The sequence below is a fragment of the Pochonia chlamydosporia genome (assembly GCF_001653235.2).
Source record: "Pochonia chlamydosporia 170 chromosome Unknown PCv3seq00017, whole genome shotgun sequence".
NCBI lineage: Eukaryota > Fungi > Ascomycota > Sordariomycetes > Hypocreales > Clavicipitaceae > Pochonia > Pochonia chlamydosporia.
This window is the reverse complement of record NW_019154052.1, coordinates 139,350-157,193: the sequence shown is the minus strand read 5'-3', so window position 1 is coordinate 157,193 and position 17,844 is coordinate 139,350. Positions and strand designations below refer to the sequence as shown.

At 47.8% G+C, this 17,844-nt stretch overlaps 8 protein-coding genes across 8 annotated transcripts; 3 read left to right on the top strand and 5 right to left on the bottom strand.

The window, feature by feature from the left end:
* Window positions 1-578: 578 nt before the first annotated feature.
* Window positions 579-2,370, bottom strand: VFPPC_11248 (glycoside hydrolase family 20; the record flags this gene model as incomplete). Its single annotated transcript, XM_018289491.1, has 2 exons — window positions 579-974; window positions 1,021-2,370. 2 exons carry the CDS (start codon window positions 2,368-2,370, stop codon window positions 579-581), a joined length of 1,746 nt encoding a protein of 581 aa, XP_018136639.1.
* A 734-nt stretch (window positions 2,371-3,104) lies between these two features.
* VFPPC_11249 (beta-lactamase family protein) lies at window positions 3,105-4,769 on the bottom strand (the record flags this gene model as incomplete). The annotated part of the gene is made up of 1 exon (XM_018289492.1): window positions 3,105-4,769. The coding sequence occupies one exon, from the start codon at window positions 4,767-4,769 to the stop codon at window positions 3,105-3,107; it is 1,665 nt and encodes a 554-aa protein (XP_018136640.1).
* Window positions 4,770-6,826: 2,057 nt separating this feature from the next.
* Window positions 6,827-8,343, top strand: VFPPC_11250 (HRQ family protein; the record flags this gene model as incomplete). Its single annotated transcript, XM_018289493.1, has 3 exons — window positions 6,827-7,286; window positions 7,349-7,811; window positions 7,869-8,343. 3 exons carry the CDS (start codon window positions 6,827-6,829, stop codon window positions 8,341-8,343), a joined length of 1,398 nt encoding a protein of 465 aa, XP_018136641.1.
* A 546-nt stretch (window positions 8,344-8,889) lies between these two features.
* Window positions 8,890-9,722, top strand: VFPPC_16968 (alpha/beta hydrolase family domain-containing protein; the record flags this gene model as incomplete). The annotated part of the gene is made up of 2 exons (XM_018294720.1): window positions 8,890-9,336; window positions 9,396-9,722. The coding sequence occupies 2 exons, from the start codon at window positions 8,890-8,892 to the stop codon at window positions 9,720-9,722; spliced, it is 774 nt and encodes a 257-aa protein (XP_018136642.1).
* Window positions 9,723-9,783: 61 nt separating this feature from the next.
* Window positions 9,784-10,467, bottom strand: VFPPC_11251 (hydrophobic surface binding protein A domain-containing protein; the record flags this gene model as incomplete). The annotated part of the gene is made up of 1 exon (XM_018289494.1): window positions 9,784-10,467. One exon carries the CDS (start codon window positions 10,465-10,467, stop codon window positions 9,784-9,786), a length of 684 nt encoding a protein of 227 aa, XP_018136643.1.
* A 1,101-nt stretch (window positions 10,468-11,568) lies between these two features.
* On the top strand, window positions 11,569-13,454 carry VFPPC_11252 (MFS transporter; the record flags this gene model as incomplete). Its single annotated transcript, XM_018289495.1, has 4 exons — window positions 11,569-11,755; window positions 11,805-12,319; window positions 12,408-12,570; window positions 12,628-13,454. The coding sequence occupies 4 exons, from the start codon at window positions 11,569-11,571 to the stop codon at window positions 13,452-13,454; spliced, it is 1,692 nt and encodes a 563-aa protein (XP_018136644.1).
* Window positions 13,455-13,729: 275 nt separating this feature from the next.
* Window positions 13,730-15,543, bottom strand: VFPPC_16969 (cytochrome P450 alkane hydroxylase; the record flags this gene model as incomplete). Its single annotated transcript, XM_018294721.1, has 5 exons — window positions 13,730-13,860; window positions 13,919-14,182; window positions 14,239-14,675; window positions 14,771-15,314; window positions 15,390-15,543. The coding sequence occupies 5 exons, from the start codon at window positions 15,541-15,543 to the stop codon at window positions 13,730-13,732; spliced, it is 1,530 nt and encodes a 509-aa protein (XP_018136645.1).
* Window positions 15,544-16,494: 951 nt separating this feature from the next.
* On the bottom strand, window positions 16,495-17,532 carry VFPPC_11253 (C-4 methylsterol oxidase; the record flags this gene model as incomplete). The annotated part of the gene is made up of 1 exon (XM_018289496.1): window positions 16,495-17,532. One exon carries the CDS (start codon window positions 17,530-17,532, stop codon window positions 16,495-16,497), a length of 1,038 nt encoding a protein of 345 aa, XP_018136646.1.
* Between the last annotated feature and the right edge of the window lie 312 nt (window positions 17,533-17,844).

The following is a 17,844-nucleotide window of genomic DNA, read 5'->3' as shown; positions in this document are numbered from 1 at the left end:
TTCGTGGTCCACGTGTAACGTCTCTAGGTGCATAATCACGATTGTCTACCGGCCGTTGAATCATCAGGAGCCTTTTTGCTCAGTATGGTACAATGGTCTAAAACAGAAGTGATCTTCCATCCTGGTTTTATTAAGCTGGCTGTATTGGCCCTTTTGGTCTTGGACGTAAGTTCAGTCAGGTTACTCGAAGCTCCTCAAATGTAGGGGGAGGGTGGGAGGAATGTTGACCTGTCAAGTAAGCCTGAGGAGTATGCACCGTATACCTCACTCAACGTCCTCCCAGAACAGTGATTCAAGGAAACTATTCCGTGGCCATGGCGTAGAAGCATGTAATAACCTCAATTCAGATGCCAAGCCGTTACCGTCACAACCGAAGCCACCTGCCATACTTGGAAGGTGGCGCACACTAATAATCCTCGGGAGCTCGTTTGCGTGGTTCTTGTGGAATAGCAGGACTTAATCCATTGCTCCGATCCACTACTGTTGTAAGATATTAACAGACTATGGTGTTCAAAGTATAAGAAAGTAGCACTCTAGTTGGTTTCTATCATGCACATTTCCCTGCTATTACCACAAGCTCACACACAAGCCCCATACGGCATCTGCTCACAATATCCGGTAGTAACAGCCGCCCCCTTCACCCCTCTCGCCATCATACGAGCTCTCATTTCCGAGAGCCTTGGCCGTGCGGAGGACAGATTGCGAGCATTACCACGGCTATCCGTGACGCCAGACCACCAGCTTTCGGCAGCAGCGCTGCTCCTTGGCCAAGCCAGGGTATCTAGCGCGGCGGAATCAATATTCTCAGACCATATAGCTACCTCACCGCCAATGACGTTCTTCGCCGCATCGCTGGACAGTCCATCAACCGGGTTATGCGTGTAGATGAGCTGCCAGGGCTTTGCGGGCGGACACCAGTCGCTGTAAGGCGCAACCGCGCCATCGATCCAGGCGCCGCGGCCGCAATCAAGGTACTACACCCAGTTAGTATCTTCACGCCATAATTGCAGGGAAACGTACATAAACTTTGGCGTTCGAATCAATGACCCTGTGGCCTGCCTCGGCATACTGCTTCAACGTATCGCCGAACCAAGTCTGCACAATGGTATCGTTCCCAACAGTTGCGTTCCACTGGCCAACCATCTCCTCCCACACAATTGGGACAAAGTCATGTTTCCGAACGGCGCCGTGCGCGTGATCTAAGAATGCCTGTAGCAATGGTTGCAGAACGGCTACATCGTCTGTCTTTAGGGCCGGGTCAAGCAGTGAGTTAGCTGCCTTGTATTCATCGCCGCCGGTGTGGAAGTATGCCGCGTAGGGCTTCAGCCGCGGCAACAAATCGTCGAAGAGCATGTTGACAAACTGCTTGGTAGCGGTACTGTTGAGACGAAGGGCACCGCAGGGCGGCTCTGCGCAGTAAGTGCTCCAAGGCTTGGCTTGGTAGGCTACACCAACATCAGGGTAGGCCTTGCCAGCCATCTGGTGGCCTGGCATGTCGATTTCGAGAATAACTTGAACTCCTCTGGCCATGCCGTATTTGAGAACTGAGGCGACGTCGTCGGGTGAATATGTTAAACCTGGCGCGTAGCGGCCTGCCTCGGCAAGCTTGGGCAGCGCGGGGATTTCCAGTGGCCATGATTGCGTTTCTGTGACGTGCCAGTGAAGGATATTCATCTTGTTCATGGCTATCCCGTCGATGGTGCGCTTAATGTCTTCGACAGGATAGAAGTGGCGTCCGGTGTCGAGGAGGAGCCCACGATACGGGAATTTTGGAGCGTCCTGGATTGAGACTGGCGCGTGGTTCGTGTACCAATTGGAGCCAGAGCTATGCTTGTAGAAGAGTTGTGTGAATGTCTCTAAACCGTGAAGGACTCCCGTCGAGGAGTTGGCCTTAATAGTTGCGTCGCCGGATACGCTAAGGCTGAGAAAGTAGGTCTCGTCGATGGACCCTATTATGGGCGTTGAGTTGTTGCTATTGCTCGTCTGGGTGATGCTGAGCGATGTGACTGTGGCTTTCCCTCCGTAGATGGAAGGCTCGTAATCTGAGCCGGGCTCATTGAGCATCCATGGCACGAAACCTTGGTCGAAGATGGTTTTCATTGCGCGGGAGACACCGTTTTGAACAATCTGTGAACTTGTCATAGGCGTAGTGTCATTGGACCGTATCGCCAGGTTCTTAGCTCTGAAGTTTCTCTTACTCTGAGTGTTGCCTGATTTCCAATTTACTAACGCTCCGTTGTACGTCACTTTGATGTTCTTGTTAATAAAGAGGACATCACTGCCCGTCGAGACTTCCTGCGGAATTGGCCACAGAGCATAGACCGGCTGGAGTGCGAGAACCGCCATGGCGATGAGTCCCTTCCACGCCATGATGAGCTATGGTGTAAAGGTTCCCAATTAGTTAAGGTTTCGTTTGCGTTTATGATGAAGATGTTTTTGGTAGGTCCTCTAGTCTGGCGTACCATGATATCTTATATAACGACGCACTGCAACTTTCCACAACATACGAACTTCCAACTTTGGCAACAGATGGGTCCACGCTGCCCATCTTTTCAATGTTGCTCCAAGCATCAAAGCCATTCGACATCGCGGATTGCCTCGGTAGAGTTCAAAGCGCAAAGAGTAACGTTACGCAACCATGTTAAACCTCCCCAGCCTGTAGGATCCCATTATCATTTGTGTACATCTAGTCAGGCACGCGATCTGCACGGCTTTATCCGTCGGATACCAGCCGCAACTGTCTCCAGCAGTGACCCCTGTAAGAGAACAACACCCACTCCATTAGTCTGCGTTCTTCAAAGCCAGGGAAATGTGCCTGATCCGCACCAGTCGCTTTGCACGTCCAAGATTTCGGGAAGAGCAAGCTTTGTTTCTCAAGTATTATACGGTACTCCATCGTTATTATAAGTCAGTAGCTGGGCTGCATGTAACATTTTGACTCCGGCATTCAGATATTACACTACGCCACTCCAAACATTACACAGTGCAGTAAAAGAATCCAGCATCAAGCCTGTACAACACCATACTTTGTCCACCACGCAGATCTTTGGGCACCTGGCATCTCCTGTGGCACCGCCATGCAGTACACCCTATTGTTCTACAGGTTACTTCTCTACACGGTCGAAGCGAATTGGTTGGACGTTTTCGCTTAAGCCAGGTGCAGGACCCTCGGCCACACCGGCCTGGAGATCCCATTCTAACGCGACAACCTTGCCCTCAGCATTACGAAGAAATGAGAAGAGCAGCAGAGGCAGCAGCATGTATTGTTCCAAGCCCCTCCGTGTTGCGTCATCTCTTGAGTCAGGTATGAATGTCCAGACATCATGGTGATAATAGCGCAACTTCGCCCTCTGCCTTGGCATATCGTTGACAGTGAATTCCAAAAGTTCTGGGCGTTCGCCGTGCCCCTTTTCTTGATCACTTAACTCGCGAATACTAATGTCTAGCATTAAACCCGTATTGCTGAAGTTTCCGACGAATTCGGAGGCTGGTTGACTGGTAGAAGTCTGGTCTCGTTTTGTCGCCCATTCTTGCACTAGTTCTGACCATCTTTCGTTTGCCCTTGTAGAAGCTCGGACAGCAGCATCATAGAGAGATATACGTGGCTTCATGTCAAAAAGTTCCTGGCAAAGTGCTTGTGCAATAAGGTCCGTGGGATCTCCTCGCGACGGCGAAGAATTGGCCATCACAATAACGGCGCTTTTGGTCTCAGGAAAGGTGTAGAATGGGGTGAGAAAGCCTTGAAATTCACCCCAATGCGCCACTGCCAGTCTGGGACAAGAGTCCGCTCCGATAATAGGAGGGTCAGGCAGGAGTGCAAAGTTGGGTCCAATCGTGGACAACCATCGGGAGGGCAGTGTGTGTCGGAACCATCCAAATCCATAGGAGTTTTCACCGAGCTCATTCTCAAGAGTCATCGGGCGATGAGCGCACCTGGCAAACTCAATGCCTGGGAGACCGGGCGATTTTCCCCTTTTCTTTGCTTCGTCCTCAGCCTCCATAACTGCTTTTGCCCAGAGGAGCATGTCGTTCACTGAGCTTCGGGCGAATCCTGCGGCTCCTTGAATACCTCCGTCTTCCAACTGGGGGTTTTCCAGGGGCAACGCCGTTCCTCCATCCAAAATCGAGTAACCCGTAGCCACGTTGTTATCGGTATACTCTTTAGCACTTGTACAGGTTCTTTTCATACCTAGAAGCTCAAAAACCTTCTTCTTCATGGCTTGCCCTGCGCTTTTTCCGGTGATCTTGGCGATAAGTTCACCGACAACTCCATATATGGTGTGTTTGTAAAGCCACCGGGATCGAAAATTGTAGGCCACGGGGAGGTAGGAGGCAATCTTGACTTGGTCGTGGCCTTTGTTGTAGTACTCGTCGTAAAAGCCCGTAACGGCATGGTCAACAGGGGCAAGGCCAGTGGAATGGGACAAAAGATCCTCGAGTGTTGCTCGCTTGCCGATTTCAGGATCGTGAACAGTGTTAAAGTCTGGTAGATATAACGACACCGGCGCAGCCCAGTTTAAGTTTCCTTCGTTCTCGAGAATAGCGCACGTAGCAGAAGTGAAGGCCTTGGTGCAAGATGCAATGAGGTAGAGAGTGTCAGCATCTGGTTGGAGGCTATTTTCCACATTGGCGAAACCTTCACAATGACGGAAAATGACTTCGCCGTCGTGCAAAACGCCGCATGATATCGAGGGGGTGCGAAATTGCTTCCGAATCTGGCCGATTTGGTCTTTAACCAAATTAAAGCTAGTAGTTGTCTTATTATCCATAATTGCTACTAAGAATACAAATAGAATTGCAAAGATCTGTAGCTATGCTTACTCTAGTGGCTTTCTGGTCAGCGTCATAATAAAGAATTAAGCGAAGCAGTGTTAGCTACTAATATGTAAATATTAGACTGCGGTATTGTACATTAAAGGAACTCCGCACGTTAACCGTTACAGGAATAACCAGACTCTCCAGTCTATTGTGTAAAGTAAATTTACGAAGAAAACAGGACAGAGAACAGAGAACAAAGAGCTAGGAACAAAGAACCGGGAACAAAGAACCGGGAACAAAGAGCACAGACGGAGAAGCCGCCCTAAATCACGAGGTTAGAATGGGAGGCATTTTTGATGCCGCTTTGACCACTTTCTGCCTACACACGCAACGCACTAATTAGAAAGGCACCATAATCTAGCTCTAGTACTATAAGCGCAATAAAGCCTGCTCACAGTTATTAGCTACTATTCTAGTTTTATAGGTATAATGTATGCGAAAACGTGCTAGTAAAAGAACTTTGTATAATATTAGCTTAGTGTTAGCACTATAGTAGCACTATTCTAAGGGTGCTGGATGAAGCAACCGAATATAGCGGTGGGAAACATCGGTGCCACAGTTCGCACGACTTAGTCGGCAATCCTCAGCAGGGAACAATTCGACGCCGTCGAAGGGTGGAAGATAAAAAGAAGCCACAGCCGGGGAGATTGTAATTTAGACGAGATACGCGCAGGTGAGAGCCAAGCGTCGACAGGTGGAGCACTTCAACCGAACTTCATTGCACTTAGTTCCCGTTCTCTTGCAAGTCAAAGCAGTCAAGGCGAGATTTAAAGTGGCTACGGCTTCGGGTTGGCTTCGTCGGAGTTATAGCGTCTGAAGAGTCGAGGGACGATAACATCGGGGCAAACAAGAGGAGAATGCAGCACGAGTTAGCGGGCTTGCCTCAAAAGACATATTCAATATGTACACAAGCGTTCCACATGTAGAGTCCAGACAAATTAGGTGCCTATGAGTGCACCCAATCCATTGAACGACGCACGGCATGTGGTCGGAGCACGTATTCAAGAGAGAAACGCTCAGCAATTCCATCATATCTCATTTCCAATTTGTAAACGAATGATATGGCTGTTGTGCCCGCGACTGCAGCCACAGGGATGCAATGAAACATGTTATGGATGTCTGATGAGAGTCAAGTTATGTACGACTTGACATGGCTGGTTTAAGGCTTGAGGCGAGTCTGGCGGTGTGTAGCACCAGACCTTCCCTTTTCCGGTCTGTTTAGCCGTCAACGATTCTCCTCTGTGGCTGCCACTGTATCTCCAGTGGTCCCCGCTGGCAAATGGGAACCAGAAATTTGAAAGCACTTGACTTTAATGTTCAATGTTGTGTCTGGTCTGGTTGCCCTAACCAATATAGGCAAAAATGCCCGGAGGCACCTCATTGCGCTGCACATATCCATGCTTTTGGCACAACAGAAAATACGCAGCAACATTCATGGTAGATACATGCCAAGGTAAAGAGGAGTAAGTCTACAAATTGTCTCTGCAATACTCTCATGTCATCTTATCCAAGTTGGTACACGACGTAATACTAATCTTCTTACTGACAGTTCTTTTCGCAAAGTCGGCATAACATTGACAAAAACACCGCATTCTTTGCATTAATAGAACCTCCTACTTTTGATAAACGCATGTGTATACATATTTATCTATCTTATCTTTACTGCAGCGCCAAAAAATCACATTGATTGATGTCAGTTTATAGCTTCCCAGTGTCACAAACCAGACAGCGCCAGATCACTTTCCCCGCACAAGCAACTGCCCCACTCGATTTAATGTTTCCATTTTTGGTTACTTTAGCCGCTTGGCGTACGGTGAGAAGGTCTCCCTGACACTACCTCTCTCCACCACCTGGATGACATTCCTAAAGTTTGGTATTATATTAAATACATATACTAGTAGTATACAGTACATCAAACAAATCTTTAACCTTGATAAATAATTCCACCTTCTGAAAGCATCAGAGAGAATCATCTTCAAGCATGCCGTTTTAGTTTACTCTTCACACCATGGCGTTTTTGTATTTTTTCCCAGTAGTAATCGTGGCCATCTTTGCCTACCTGCTACAAATCTATCTATCTAAGCAGAAACCTATCAGCCGCAGTACCATCCCGTGGGCAAATCAACCTCAGCAGAAGAAAGTCCCAGATGCAGACTACTCAAAGATATTGCCACCCTCGCAGCGACATGTTCTTCCCAAACTCATCCCTGCCGCTCAATCTCATATCGTAAATTTATCCACACTGGATAAGTCACTATTAAAGCTGGGATCAGACTATCGCCTTGCAAGCCCGTCAACAAGTGTATACAGCGGTTTTACGGTTGGCGATGTTAGATCGCTTGGCACATTCCCCAACTATGCAGTGCTATCGGGCGTTCCAGCGCCAACTCCCCTTCGGAACTTCGACATTGATGCCGCCCGACCGAGACCGTATCGACCGTTTCGATGGCCCTACCATCAAACCATGTGTAAGTAATTCGATATCAGCTAGCCATTACGGAATTTCTCACAGCGATTTACCTCATCCCAGCATATAAAAAGCTTGACCCAGATTATTGGCTTGAGCTGGAGAGTACCTACAGGCAGCGTATAGCCCAGCGTCGAGACCTTTACGAAAAACATGGAAAAGATATACTACAGGCTTTGCCAGGCTCTGAGCTTGCATGTAAGGAGCTTATGGAGATGGCTCTGCAATTCCTCGCTGCGAGATATCCACAACAATTCGAAATCAGGGACAATGTTTTTGTGAACCACATCCTCAATACCACTCACGATTTGGCAGTTGGTGAGCCGCTGCATATTCTACTACACAATATACCAGAAGACTTTGGAATAACTATGCGAGATGAGAAAACTGGGCGCTACCATTTGCGAGCCGGAATGATTTGCTCTTCCCTTGGTTGGAAGCTTGGTCAAAAGATCGGAATGGGCTTGCAAGGCGTACACCAAGAAGTACCTAGCTACAAGGAGAAAATGGCTTTTAGTATGGATCGGTGCGTAATGCATATAGCACTATACAACAAACAACAAGTGCTAATATATTTGTACAGCTTCTTCACCAAAATGGCTGCCCCTAGTCCTATTCAACGAGGCTCCTGGGGTCTGGAAATTGGTCAACCACTCTTCCTGCCCACCGACCATCCTGACTGGAGCAATCGAGACTCTCAAAAAGAATCACTTCGCGAAGAAGATATCTACTTGCGAGTTGATTGGCAGACTTTGCGCCGATTACCTCTATCAGGTGCTATAATATTTAACTTCAAGGCTCTGTATACTCCTCTTTTGGAGTTTGCGGATGAGCCTTACATCCCCTCTCTCGTCCTTAAGATTTTAAACGAAGGCGAAGCGGGTATAATGAAATACAAAAGCACCTGGCATGTTGAGCATATTGCTAAACCAGCGCTCCAAAGGTATGAGAAGATGCAACTAGAGAAAGGATTGATAGAGAAAGACTGGGCTGTTCAAACACTTGACGAGAGTCCGTTCTTCCCTGGGTGGGAAAGGAAGCATCCGATATCGTTATAAGTAAGTGCGAGGTATTTGCTAGCTTATAAGTAGATACTCCAATATATATTTTGTCAGCACTATATTTGCAAATTCCTAATCAAGTTAAGCCCCCAGACACTTACAAATCGACAAAATGGGGGCAAGATCAGCGCTAGTTCAAGCTGACACGAGACGGCTAGTCAAGCTCTGTGGCAGCGCTCTCTACAGCCAGTAAAATTGCTAGACCAGAGCCCTGCAAATTCCAATTTGAGTTAGTGAGAGCCTTGTTGGTTACGCTGAAAAGCCACCTCCCAAGCCACTGGGATTACCGAAGGCGCGTCAGCAATAAATGAATTTTATCTGGTTTGATTGGAAAACTTTCAGTAGTAATCCCTCAATATTTCTGAGAAGTAAGAAAGCTGTAGAAGCGTTAAGAACTCAACTGTATTGAGCATTTGAGGACTATTTAAGAGACTATGCTACCAGAGAAATGAGCTACGCTCTACCTCTCGACACCGCAACCACTACAGCGCACCACCAAGTACAGTTTTTTCTTCGGCGCCAGAAGGATCCTCTCTTTGCACAATGTCTACGTCTAAAAAACCAATTATCTATTTATTCAATGGTGGCTGGTTCCCGGCGAGTGTCTGGTCCGGTGTTCAAACAGCACTCAAAGCCAAAGGCTATGAGATGATCGTCCCAGAGCTACTCTCGAACGCAACAGATGGTTCGCAAGCTGGCAAATCCGCTCTTGACGAAGTTCAGCAATGCCACCAAATAGTAGAGCCGCTAATGGATGCTGGCAATACTATTGTTGTTGCCGGTTGGTCATTCGGATCTATTCCCGCCATTATGGCCACAAAAGGGTGGACCTTGTCGGAGCGAAAGGCAGTCGGGAAACGAGGAGGATTTAAATCCATTGTCCACATTGCTGGCTTGGCAGTCCTTACACCAAATGTTGACTTTCTAGACGCGTGGGCGGGCGGCAAGGGCTACTCGCGGTATGTTGACGTAGATGGTGTCTATGTTCCTGTAAGCGCAACCCCCAGTACGAGAAGTGTGTACTACAACAAACTAACAAACTATCTTAGGACGGGACTATGCGCTTGAATCAATATGCGGCTGAAGACTTTTTGAATGATCAAACTGAGGAAGTTCAGAAATCGTGGTGGCCAAAAATGAGGACCTGGCGCTTCTCGCAGGCAGCCCTAGAGACACCAATTCCTACTACTCTCCACGATCTTACTATTCCATCAACATATATTGTACTCAAGAATGATCTGGGATTTGCGACGCAGGCGCAGGAGATGATTGCACAGTCTCACCCAGCAACAAAACTTATTGAAGTCGATTCAGGGCATTGCGTTTTCCTAAACCACGCAATGAAGATTGCTGATATCTTTGAGAGAATAGCCTAAATAACATAAATACCGTATCTAATACCAACAAAATGCTTCTGGAATATTGGACATGCTACCGCTAGGCAATGTTGACCATAATAGTTGCTACAGCTCCCAGGAAAATAAGCATCGCAGCACTGGAAGTACTTGGGTTGATAAAAGCAGATATTGAATTGCCCAAACTAGAACTCGGTTCGCTTTCCGTTGGTTGCGCGCCGCCAGCCGTGCTGTTGCAGTTTTGCTCTGAAAAGTCGGACTGAGATTGTTGAAGAACTTTGGTCAACTTGGCGCTAAGTTGGCTGGCAATTTCTCGAGCTGATTCGGGAATTTTGGCATCGACAGACTTAATTAGAGCCTCAGACCCAGATGTAATGCTATTGACTTGGATGCGGACCACGACGCACTCCCCCAATCTCTGTAGTTTTGGTCTGATCTTCTTGAGATTGGACGTAAGAGACTGGCCTAGGTTTGTAAGATCTTGAACAGGCCGGATTAACGCAATAGCGTCATTGAAAGAGAGCTCGCTTGTGCTGTCGACCTTGGTTTTCCCGGCTTTAATTGTATTTATGAGAGCATTGGAAGCCTTCAGAAGAGGCGCCGGATCGTCAGTGGCCGACTTTACTGTATCTCCGAGTTTCTGGAGGTCAGACTTGACATTGTCCAATACACCGGTAATTGTAGTGAGATCCCGTCGAATGAGAACATTTGGCTGGTGACCCAATGCTTCAACAGCGAGGCAAGTAACAACAAGCGACAGCTTCATGATGAGTACTTTCGTTGAGGCAGTTGTAAGAAAACAATAGAGTTGCAATATTGAAAACGCAATAGAGTACTAGTACATGTTTATACAGTTTATAAAACTGAAAAACAAAGTCATAGTAATACCCAATGCCTGCTGCTGTTTCGTAAGGAGCTTGTTAAAAACAGTCACCTTGGTGGCAATATTTGGCTTGTTTCTCTAGTGTCCATCCATCCAGTAATAACCCAACATGTCTTCCTGGCATATGTCTTGCTCTGCAATTACCGCGGCAGTTGCTTCCGTCAATCTTGTGGTCCCCGTGTCGGCTGGGAAAGGTAACTTGTGGCTTGGTGACTTAGTGCGCCGCTGTACCACGGAAGGCTTAGCTTTGGCCATAGTGATGGGCCGAGATCTGCAGCCGTGAACACATGTGTTTCCTGCATCAAGGCGGGTCTGAAACACACTACATTACGTTGTTTCACGAAGACATTATTGGTAAGGCCACTCACTTATGGTACAACCAGACGCCATACAAAGAGCCCCCAGGTTGCTCACAATCGCTAGCCGTAAACCTCTCAAGAGAGCCGAAATATATGTATCCTACCTATCAAAGGGGCATAGTTACGATTCAGCTAGCTATAGTACAGTAGCCTGAGTTACCCATATTGTCAGTCCTCTGGTTCGAAAATCCACTAAAGCTCACCACAACACATGTCTTCAACAGCTGCATCCGAGGTTAAATTAGACCCTCAGACGATGGTGTTGCCAAGATGTAGCGTATTTAGAGCTTTATGATTGGTCTTGTTTTGCTACCCAAGTCTGGCGCCTGCATCTCATCTCCATAGTTGCTGTTACCCTCCGCAGATCTAACCCTTGCTTGTCTCCCCAGATGATTGCATATGCAAATAATTTATGCACTTGATTTGTAGTAGACTTTAATATAATACTCGACTCTCATTATGATGTCTTACTTAGCCTCATCTCTACCTTCTTATTGTCATCTACATCTACCATATCTGTGCACATCTATTCTCATAGTTCGATATCTTGGAAAGGCGATAGTCTGGGGTCCTCCCGTTTGTTAAAAATCGTTTTCTCTTCGTGAGAGTCCTGTCATTCTAAAAGATGGCCACTCCCAAAACAGCCTCCTCTCGCCTGCGCAAGATCATAGATGATTCTCAGCCCGAATTTGCAATGTTTGAGCATAGAACTGAGAGTGCCTCATCTGCGGATAATGGTCGCGAGATACAATTCCCAGAGAAGAAGAACGGTGTAATTAGTCTAATTCCTATGCCTACATCCAATCCGAGAGGTATGATACGTAACGAGCTTTTGAAGTATTTAACTAATGTGTATCGTAGATCCGCTTAACCTCCCGAATTGGCGCAAGATGGCGGCCATTCTGATCCTCTGTCTTTTTGGTTCCATGGCTGCTGCTGCGGAATTAATTTTGGGCGCCATGCTACCGATTTTTAGTTTTGAGTACGCCGGCCTCGATCCGAAGCTGTTAGTCCATATACACCTGCCAGAGGGCACGAACGGCCTTGCCGCCCTTGCTTTATTCCCTGGACCACCTATTTGGGAGATATATCTGCTGGCCTCTGCCCCGATCCTTATGATTGGGATAGCTAACTTCTTTCTCGTCCCTCTTTCCATTGCCCTTGGTCGCCGCAGCATCCTCCTAACGACAGGCATTATCGCGTTGGCCGGCTGTGTAGGATCCGGCTTTAGCGTCAACCTAGGAACCCATCTGGCGTGTCGAGTTATTCAAGCACTTGGTGCTGGAACTGTTGAGAGTCTAATACCGTTTATTATCCAGGATATGGTATTTTACCACCAGAGAAATGCGGCTATAAGTGTGGTGTTTGCGACACAGGTAAGACACGAGGAGAATGCCCCAGAAGAATGCCAGTCACTCCCTTTGCCTATGCCCTTGCTTCTAGCTGTATTAACCATCCTTTCAGGGTCTTGTCATTGTTACACTAGGTGTCGCCTCTCCGTATATTATTGGTCATACAAGCTGGAGGCTGCTCTACTATGTCACTGCTGGTGCCGGACTTGTGTTTTGGGTTGCCATGTTCTTCCTTCTTCCTGAAACGAAGTTTGTGCGCTCACAAGATGAGAGTAGTAGGTGCCAGAGCATCCAATACAATCTCTTAGAGCTAAGGCTAATATTACTTGCAGAGGGGATCCCTGCTGTCCCACTTCGACCCGGCCAGCGTCGTCCAGATATCGACTACGAGACCTATCCAGCGCGTTCTTGGAAGGAAGATCTCAAGCTATATGAGGGGAAGCCTGACTGGAATGACGGCCTAGTAGCCATCTGGGACTGTATACGCACTTTCTTCTACCCGCATTTATTCTTCATTACCATGCTCAATTCTGCAGTTATAGCTGTTGCTCTTGCTGCAGGATATACCATCGCCCCGCAACTTCTCACAGCACCTTGGAGCTGGCCATTTTATCATCTCGGCTTCTGTTTGTTTCCCATTATAGTAGCCGCAGGTGCTTCTTTTGTCGTCTCTGGTTGGGGTGCCGACCTTGTCGCCAACTGGTTTGCCAAGAAACATGGCAGACGCAGTCCCGAAGTACAGCTTCTTAATCTCATAATTCCTTGTGTGGTTGGCCTCATCGGCTGCCTCCTTTTTGGCTTTGCGGGCGATGATCCAGCAAAATATCATTGGATGGTATTCCTTCTCGGTCTAGCCATGATTGCCTTTGCCTTTCTTGCCACCAATACTATCGGCATTGTTTACGTGCTTGAGTCCGCCCCCGAACTAACAGGTCCCTCACTGGTCAATATTGCTTCGTTTCGCTGCATTATTGCATTTGTGCTTTCTTTCCGTGTCTCGGAATGGGTTGCTGAACTGGGATACCTGAAGACATTTGTCATGTACGCTGGAATTCTAGGAGCTTTTATTCTGTTTATTCCTGTCGTATATATTTGGGGCGGAGGATGGCGTAAACGATTCCCCGCATCACCCAAAGGACGTGCTAACCGGCGGTCATAAATCTCTGAAATCGCGGCCAAGTATCTGGCACATAGCTCTACCAAACACAAAAGGATTATACAAGCTGTAAGCCATAAACAAGACTCATTTTTACACATATAGTTCTCATATGATGATCTCTGGGTGCATTACCTCGTTAGATGCTGTGGGCACTCGTAATATCCCCAGCATACAATCACTAAGGCCCCCTGCCCCTTCCATTGTCAGTATCTTGTCACATATTGCCGGCATATCCATGTATGTATACAAGTCGGTCCTCATTGGGAGGGTATATTTTACTGCTTCGCTTCGTACAATGCCACCGGCACTCCTTGTCCTGGACAGCCAACCAGCTCAGCTTTGTGAAACTGAGCTTTCCAATCACCACGATATTCCACGCGTTCATACTTTTGCAGCAGTCGTACCACTGTTCCAACATATTAGCAACCCTCTTCAAGTTTGGGTAAAGCTGAGAATATTCCTACTTGTGAAGGCCATCTCAGTGACTGCAAAATTTTGGCCAATGCAAATTCTGGGACCACCATTAAAAGGCACATATTGCCAGGGCTTGGGTGTCCAGTGTTCCCAGCGATCGGGGCTGAAGATTGCAGGGTCAGCAAAAGTCTCCGAAGCGGGCGGGTAGAGATCCGGTCGGCGTTGCATGGCCATGGTGCTGTAAATGATAAGATCGCCAGTCGATGTGGCAATATCTGGCTGGCCTGCTGGCGCGGGCAGGGTCGAGTCCTCAACTAAGATGGAACAGTCAGCGAATGCATGGCCGTAGAGAAGTGGGAAATCATCGTACTGCAGCCGCGAATGTTGTAAGGAACTGCTGGGTACAGCCTCAAGGTCTCGTTGATCGTATGAGTCAAGTACGTCATGTTTTTGAGATCTTCGTAGGACGGAGTTCGAGTTGGGCCGACTTGTTCCAGAACTTGTTGACGAAGCTTTTGCCAGACGTCGGGATAATTTGCAAGCTCGTACATAGCCCAGGAGAGCGTTGCCGCGGTTGTATCTCGACCAGCGATCAATACAGCAAAAATTTGATCCCGGATGACCTGAGGATCTCGCGAAAACAAGGCAATGTTGTGCAGGAATGTGAACTCCTTGTCAGACTTGGAAAGCTGCTCGAGCTCCTCAATGGGCAGACGCAGCGTTGACTCTATATATGGGGTGATGAACTGCTCAATTACTTTGATACCATCGTAGTATTTGCGAAGTGGTAGCAGGTGTCGAAATGGACTAAGACACCGAAGTCATTAGTACTACAGCTCCTCCCCAGCATCAATGTGCCAGGCTGGCTGGGCCTTCTGTTGGAGCAAAGAGAACACACTTACTGTAAGATAACCCGGATCATTTGCATGCGTTGCACATCCGTAAACGCCTGGCTAAATACACTGTTAGGGTTGTCCAACGCGCCTACAGTCTGTCCTAGAAGGAAGTCGGTCGACACATCAAGAGTCATTCGATAGAACAAGTCGCAAATGTCCACAGTCTGGCCAGAAGGTGGAAGTTTAGATATCAACACGTCGGTCCATTGAGAAAATATGTCGATATCCCGGACGCGTTCCTTTGTGAACATTGGTCTGATGAGAGCGCGGCTTTTTTGCCAAAGCTGCCCGTCAGTCGTGAAGATGGAGTCCCCAAGGAATGGGCTAGCGGCGGAATGGACTATCTCTCCTTTTCCAAACTGTGTAAACTTGCTGGTAAGAACAGTTTTGATGTGTTCAGGGTCCCGAGTAATAATAATGCGGCGTCGGCTAAAATGTAGCTCAACGACATTCGGGTTTTCCGGGTCACCTTGGCTAAACATGTTGTCGAAATGCTCCAGCATCCGATTGTTTGCCTGCATATACGCAGATTGGAAAAACACATAGAATACTAAGGAGCAAATTAGTGCTGGTACTATCCAAATGAAGGCCATCGTATGGCCATCGCCACCTTGTTTGTGCTTACCTCCAAAGGGATTGCTAGACAAGATGGGTGCCTTGACACCGGGACTTTTGCGCATTCGAAGCGGGATATAAATCAACTGAAATATCCACAATACGATGAGAAGGGCAGGCAGCGCCAGCACTGCTGTCCACGGGTTAAATGCCACCTGGAGCATTGTCGCGACGATTAAGTTACTGCAATGCCGCGAATTTGGTGTCTGTCAAGCTGTTGGTTGGGTCAAATCTGGTCTCATATGCTGGGTAACTCCTGTTGTGAGGCTGGTGATGCAATGATGCCAGGGCACCCTTGATTGAACTGACAAGCTGATTTGACGCAGGGGCAAGGACAAGTCCACGAGGAATAAGTCCTCTAAAACGAAGTCGCAAATCGTTATACTGGAGAAACCATGTAGCAAGGCGATTCGGCTCAGTCTTTCGTGACGTGGGGTTGTAGGAACAACGAACAACACTCTCTCTTGTCAAAGCGGAACATCGGACAAAATATAATGCCCCAAGAACGTTCCAAGGAGAATCTCACAATGCAATTGACTTCCCTTAGAGATGTGGAGCTACGAATCGTGGCGCTCAACCCACCCAGCCAAGACATCTCGCCAAATAACAGACAGCTTTTGAGCCTTGATGGAGCTGTACGGACCCCCGGAGGAACTTTGACGGATTTGAGTTGTCCAAGAAATACTCCACCCCCGCGCTTGTCTGATTCAGCGTCAAAATTCTATCCTTCAGATGGTGGTCATCAGAAGGCCGGCTCCTGTAAGTGGTGGATTTGAGTTGGAATCACAAATTTAAGACCAGCCGGGCTTGTCTCCTTGGCCGTCCTCACAGTTACATTTTATTGCATGGCAAACGGGTTAACGCAAATCAGGCAAGGTGCTCAATCATTTATTTTCTCCATGTTTCATTTCAGTCGTGGCTACTGGTCAGCGACCCTTCATCACATGTAATTGGAAACCCGAAACAGATTAGACGAGAGCCACGAGCACTCTGGTGTGGTTGTTGCTTGCTCGACTTCGACCAGCAATTCCACAATTCCGTCCTCACTTTTCAAACCCAGCTCCAGTTGTGCCCGTATTGCACTGGTGTTTCGTCATGTTGAATGAATCCTGGATTTACCTCGCCTCCACTTCCAAAGTTGCCAGCCTCTCGAGCACCATTTGCCGAGCCTTCTCGTCATCACCTCCCGTCCGATGCTTTGCGTCCGCCATGGTCTTGAGAAACTTCTTGTTCGTCGAGTGCAAGGCATCTAGCCACCCTGTAGGACCAAAATTCTCGTCAAAGGCAAAGTGGTGGAAATCATGCTGTAGATTCGAGTGCAGCCACGGAATGTTGTAGCCTGAGTGAGAGCAAATGGTTCCAAACTCAAGGAATAGGAACGTAAAAACAGCCTGCGACCAATGATGTCTTACCAGCATGGTCCCCAGTGCATTCGGAAGCAGGTTCGAAAAAATGTGCTCCGTCACAGTGCAGTATGTAGATGCGAGACCTACAGGCGCCGTGAACTCGTGGTGCTGCTTGTGAAACATTGGGTAAAGCCTTTTGGAGTGAAATGATCGGTGAACGTAGTAAAAGCCTATTTCTGTGCAGATGACGTCGAAAATAATGGTAGCGACAGTCTCCAATTTGCCTGGCAGAGCCGACGAGCTCACGGGTTTCAGAGGGCCAATGTACATGGTTGCGAGAAGCAGCGGAGCAGCGACGAAAAGCTGATTTCTGAACGAGATGAGAGCAATGTTGGCATATTGCCGCAAATCAACTCGCACAAACGGCTGCGTCTTGTACTTGAAGAGCCATTTTGGATAGCCCGTCAGGTCTGGAATGGCAAACACGGCTCCCCATAACCAGAAGAACACCGATGTGATAATGAAGGTTCCCCAAAAGTTGACGTTCCATTCACCATACTTCTTCTCGATGCCATCATAAAAGTTACGGCCAAACTCCGATGAGTTGAATGTAACGAAAGCGCTCACCACTAGCACATCAATAGTAAAAGATTGCAGCTCTCCGTTTTTGAGGGCTGGCGTTGAATAGAGCCATCTCTTGCTCTGCGGAATCGGATTTCCAGACAAGTCTTTTGGAACAAATCGTTTAGAGCTTCGTGAGACAGGGGCCGGCTGTTGGGTCGTCTCTATGGCGGTGCTTTGACCCATCTTGTTATCGTGTCGGACCTGCCACGCTCGCAATATTTAAGTGCTTGAAACACCCACGTCAAATGAGAACCAATTTGTATTGCCTTGCCGTCGATTCTCACCAGTCGTTTGAGAATTGAGAATTTGTTTAAGTTGGAGATGTTGGAAATTTCAGCAGGTCAAATGTTGCCGCAGTTGCTGAACCAGACGCAGGCAGAGGCTGGTTGACTTTTATCGTCGGACCAGTTGAGTTGACTCTCCCACTCTCGGCTCTTCTTCTAGGTCCTTTCTTGTCAGTACAAAGCAGTACTCTCTCACCTTCTCCATTGCCCA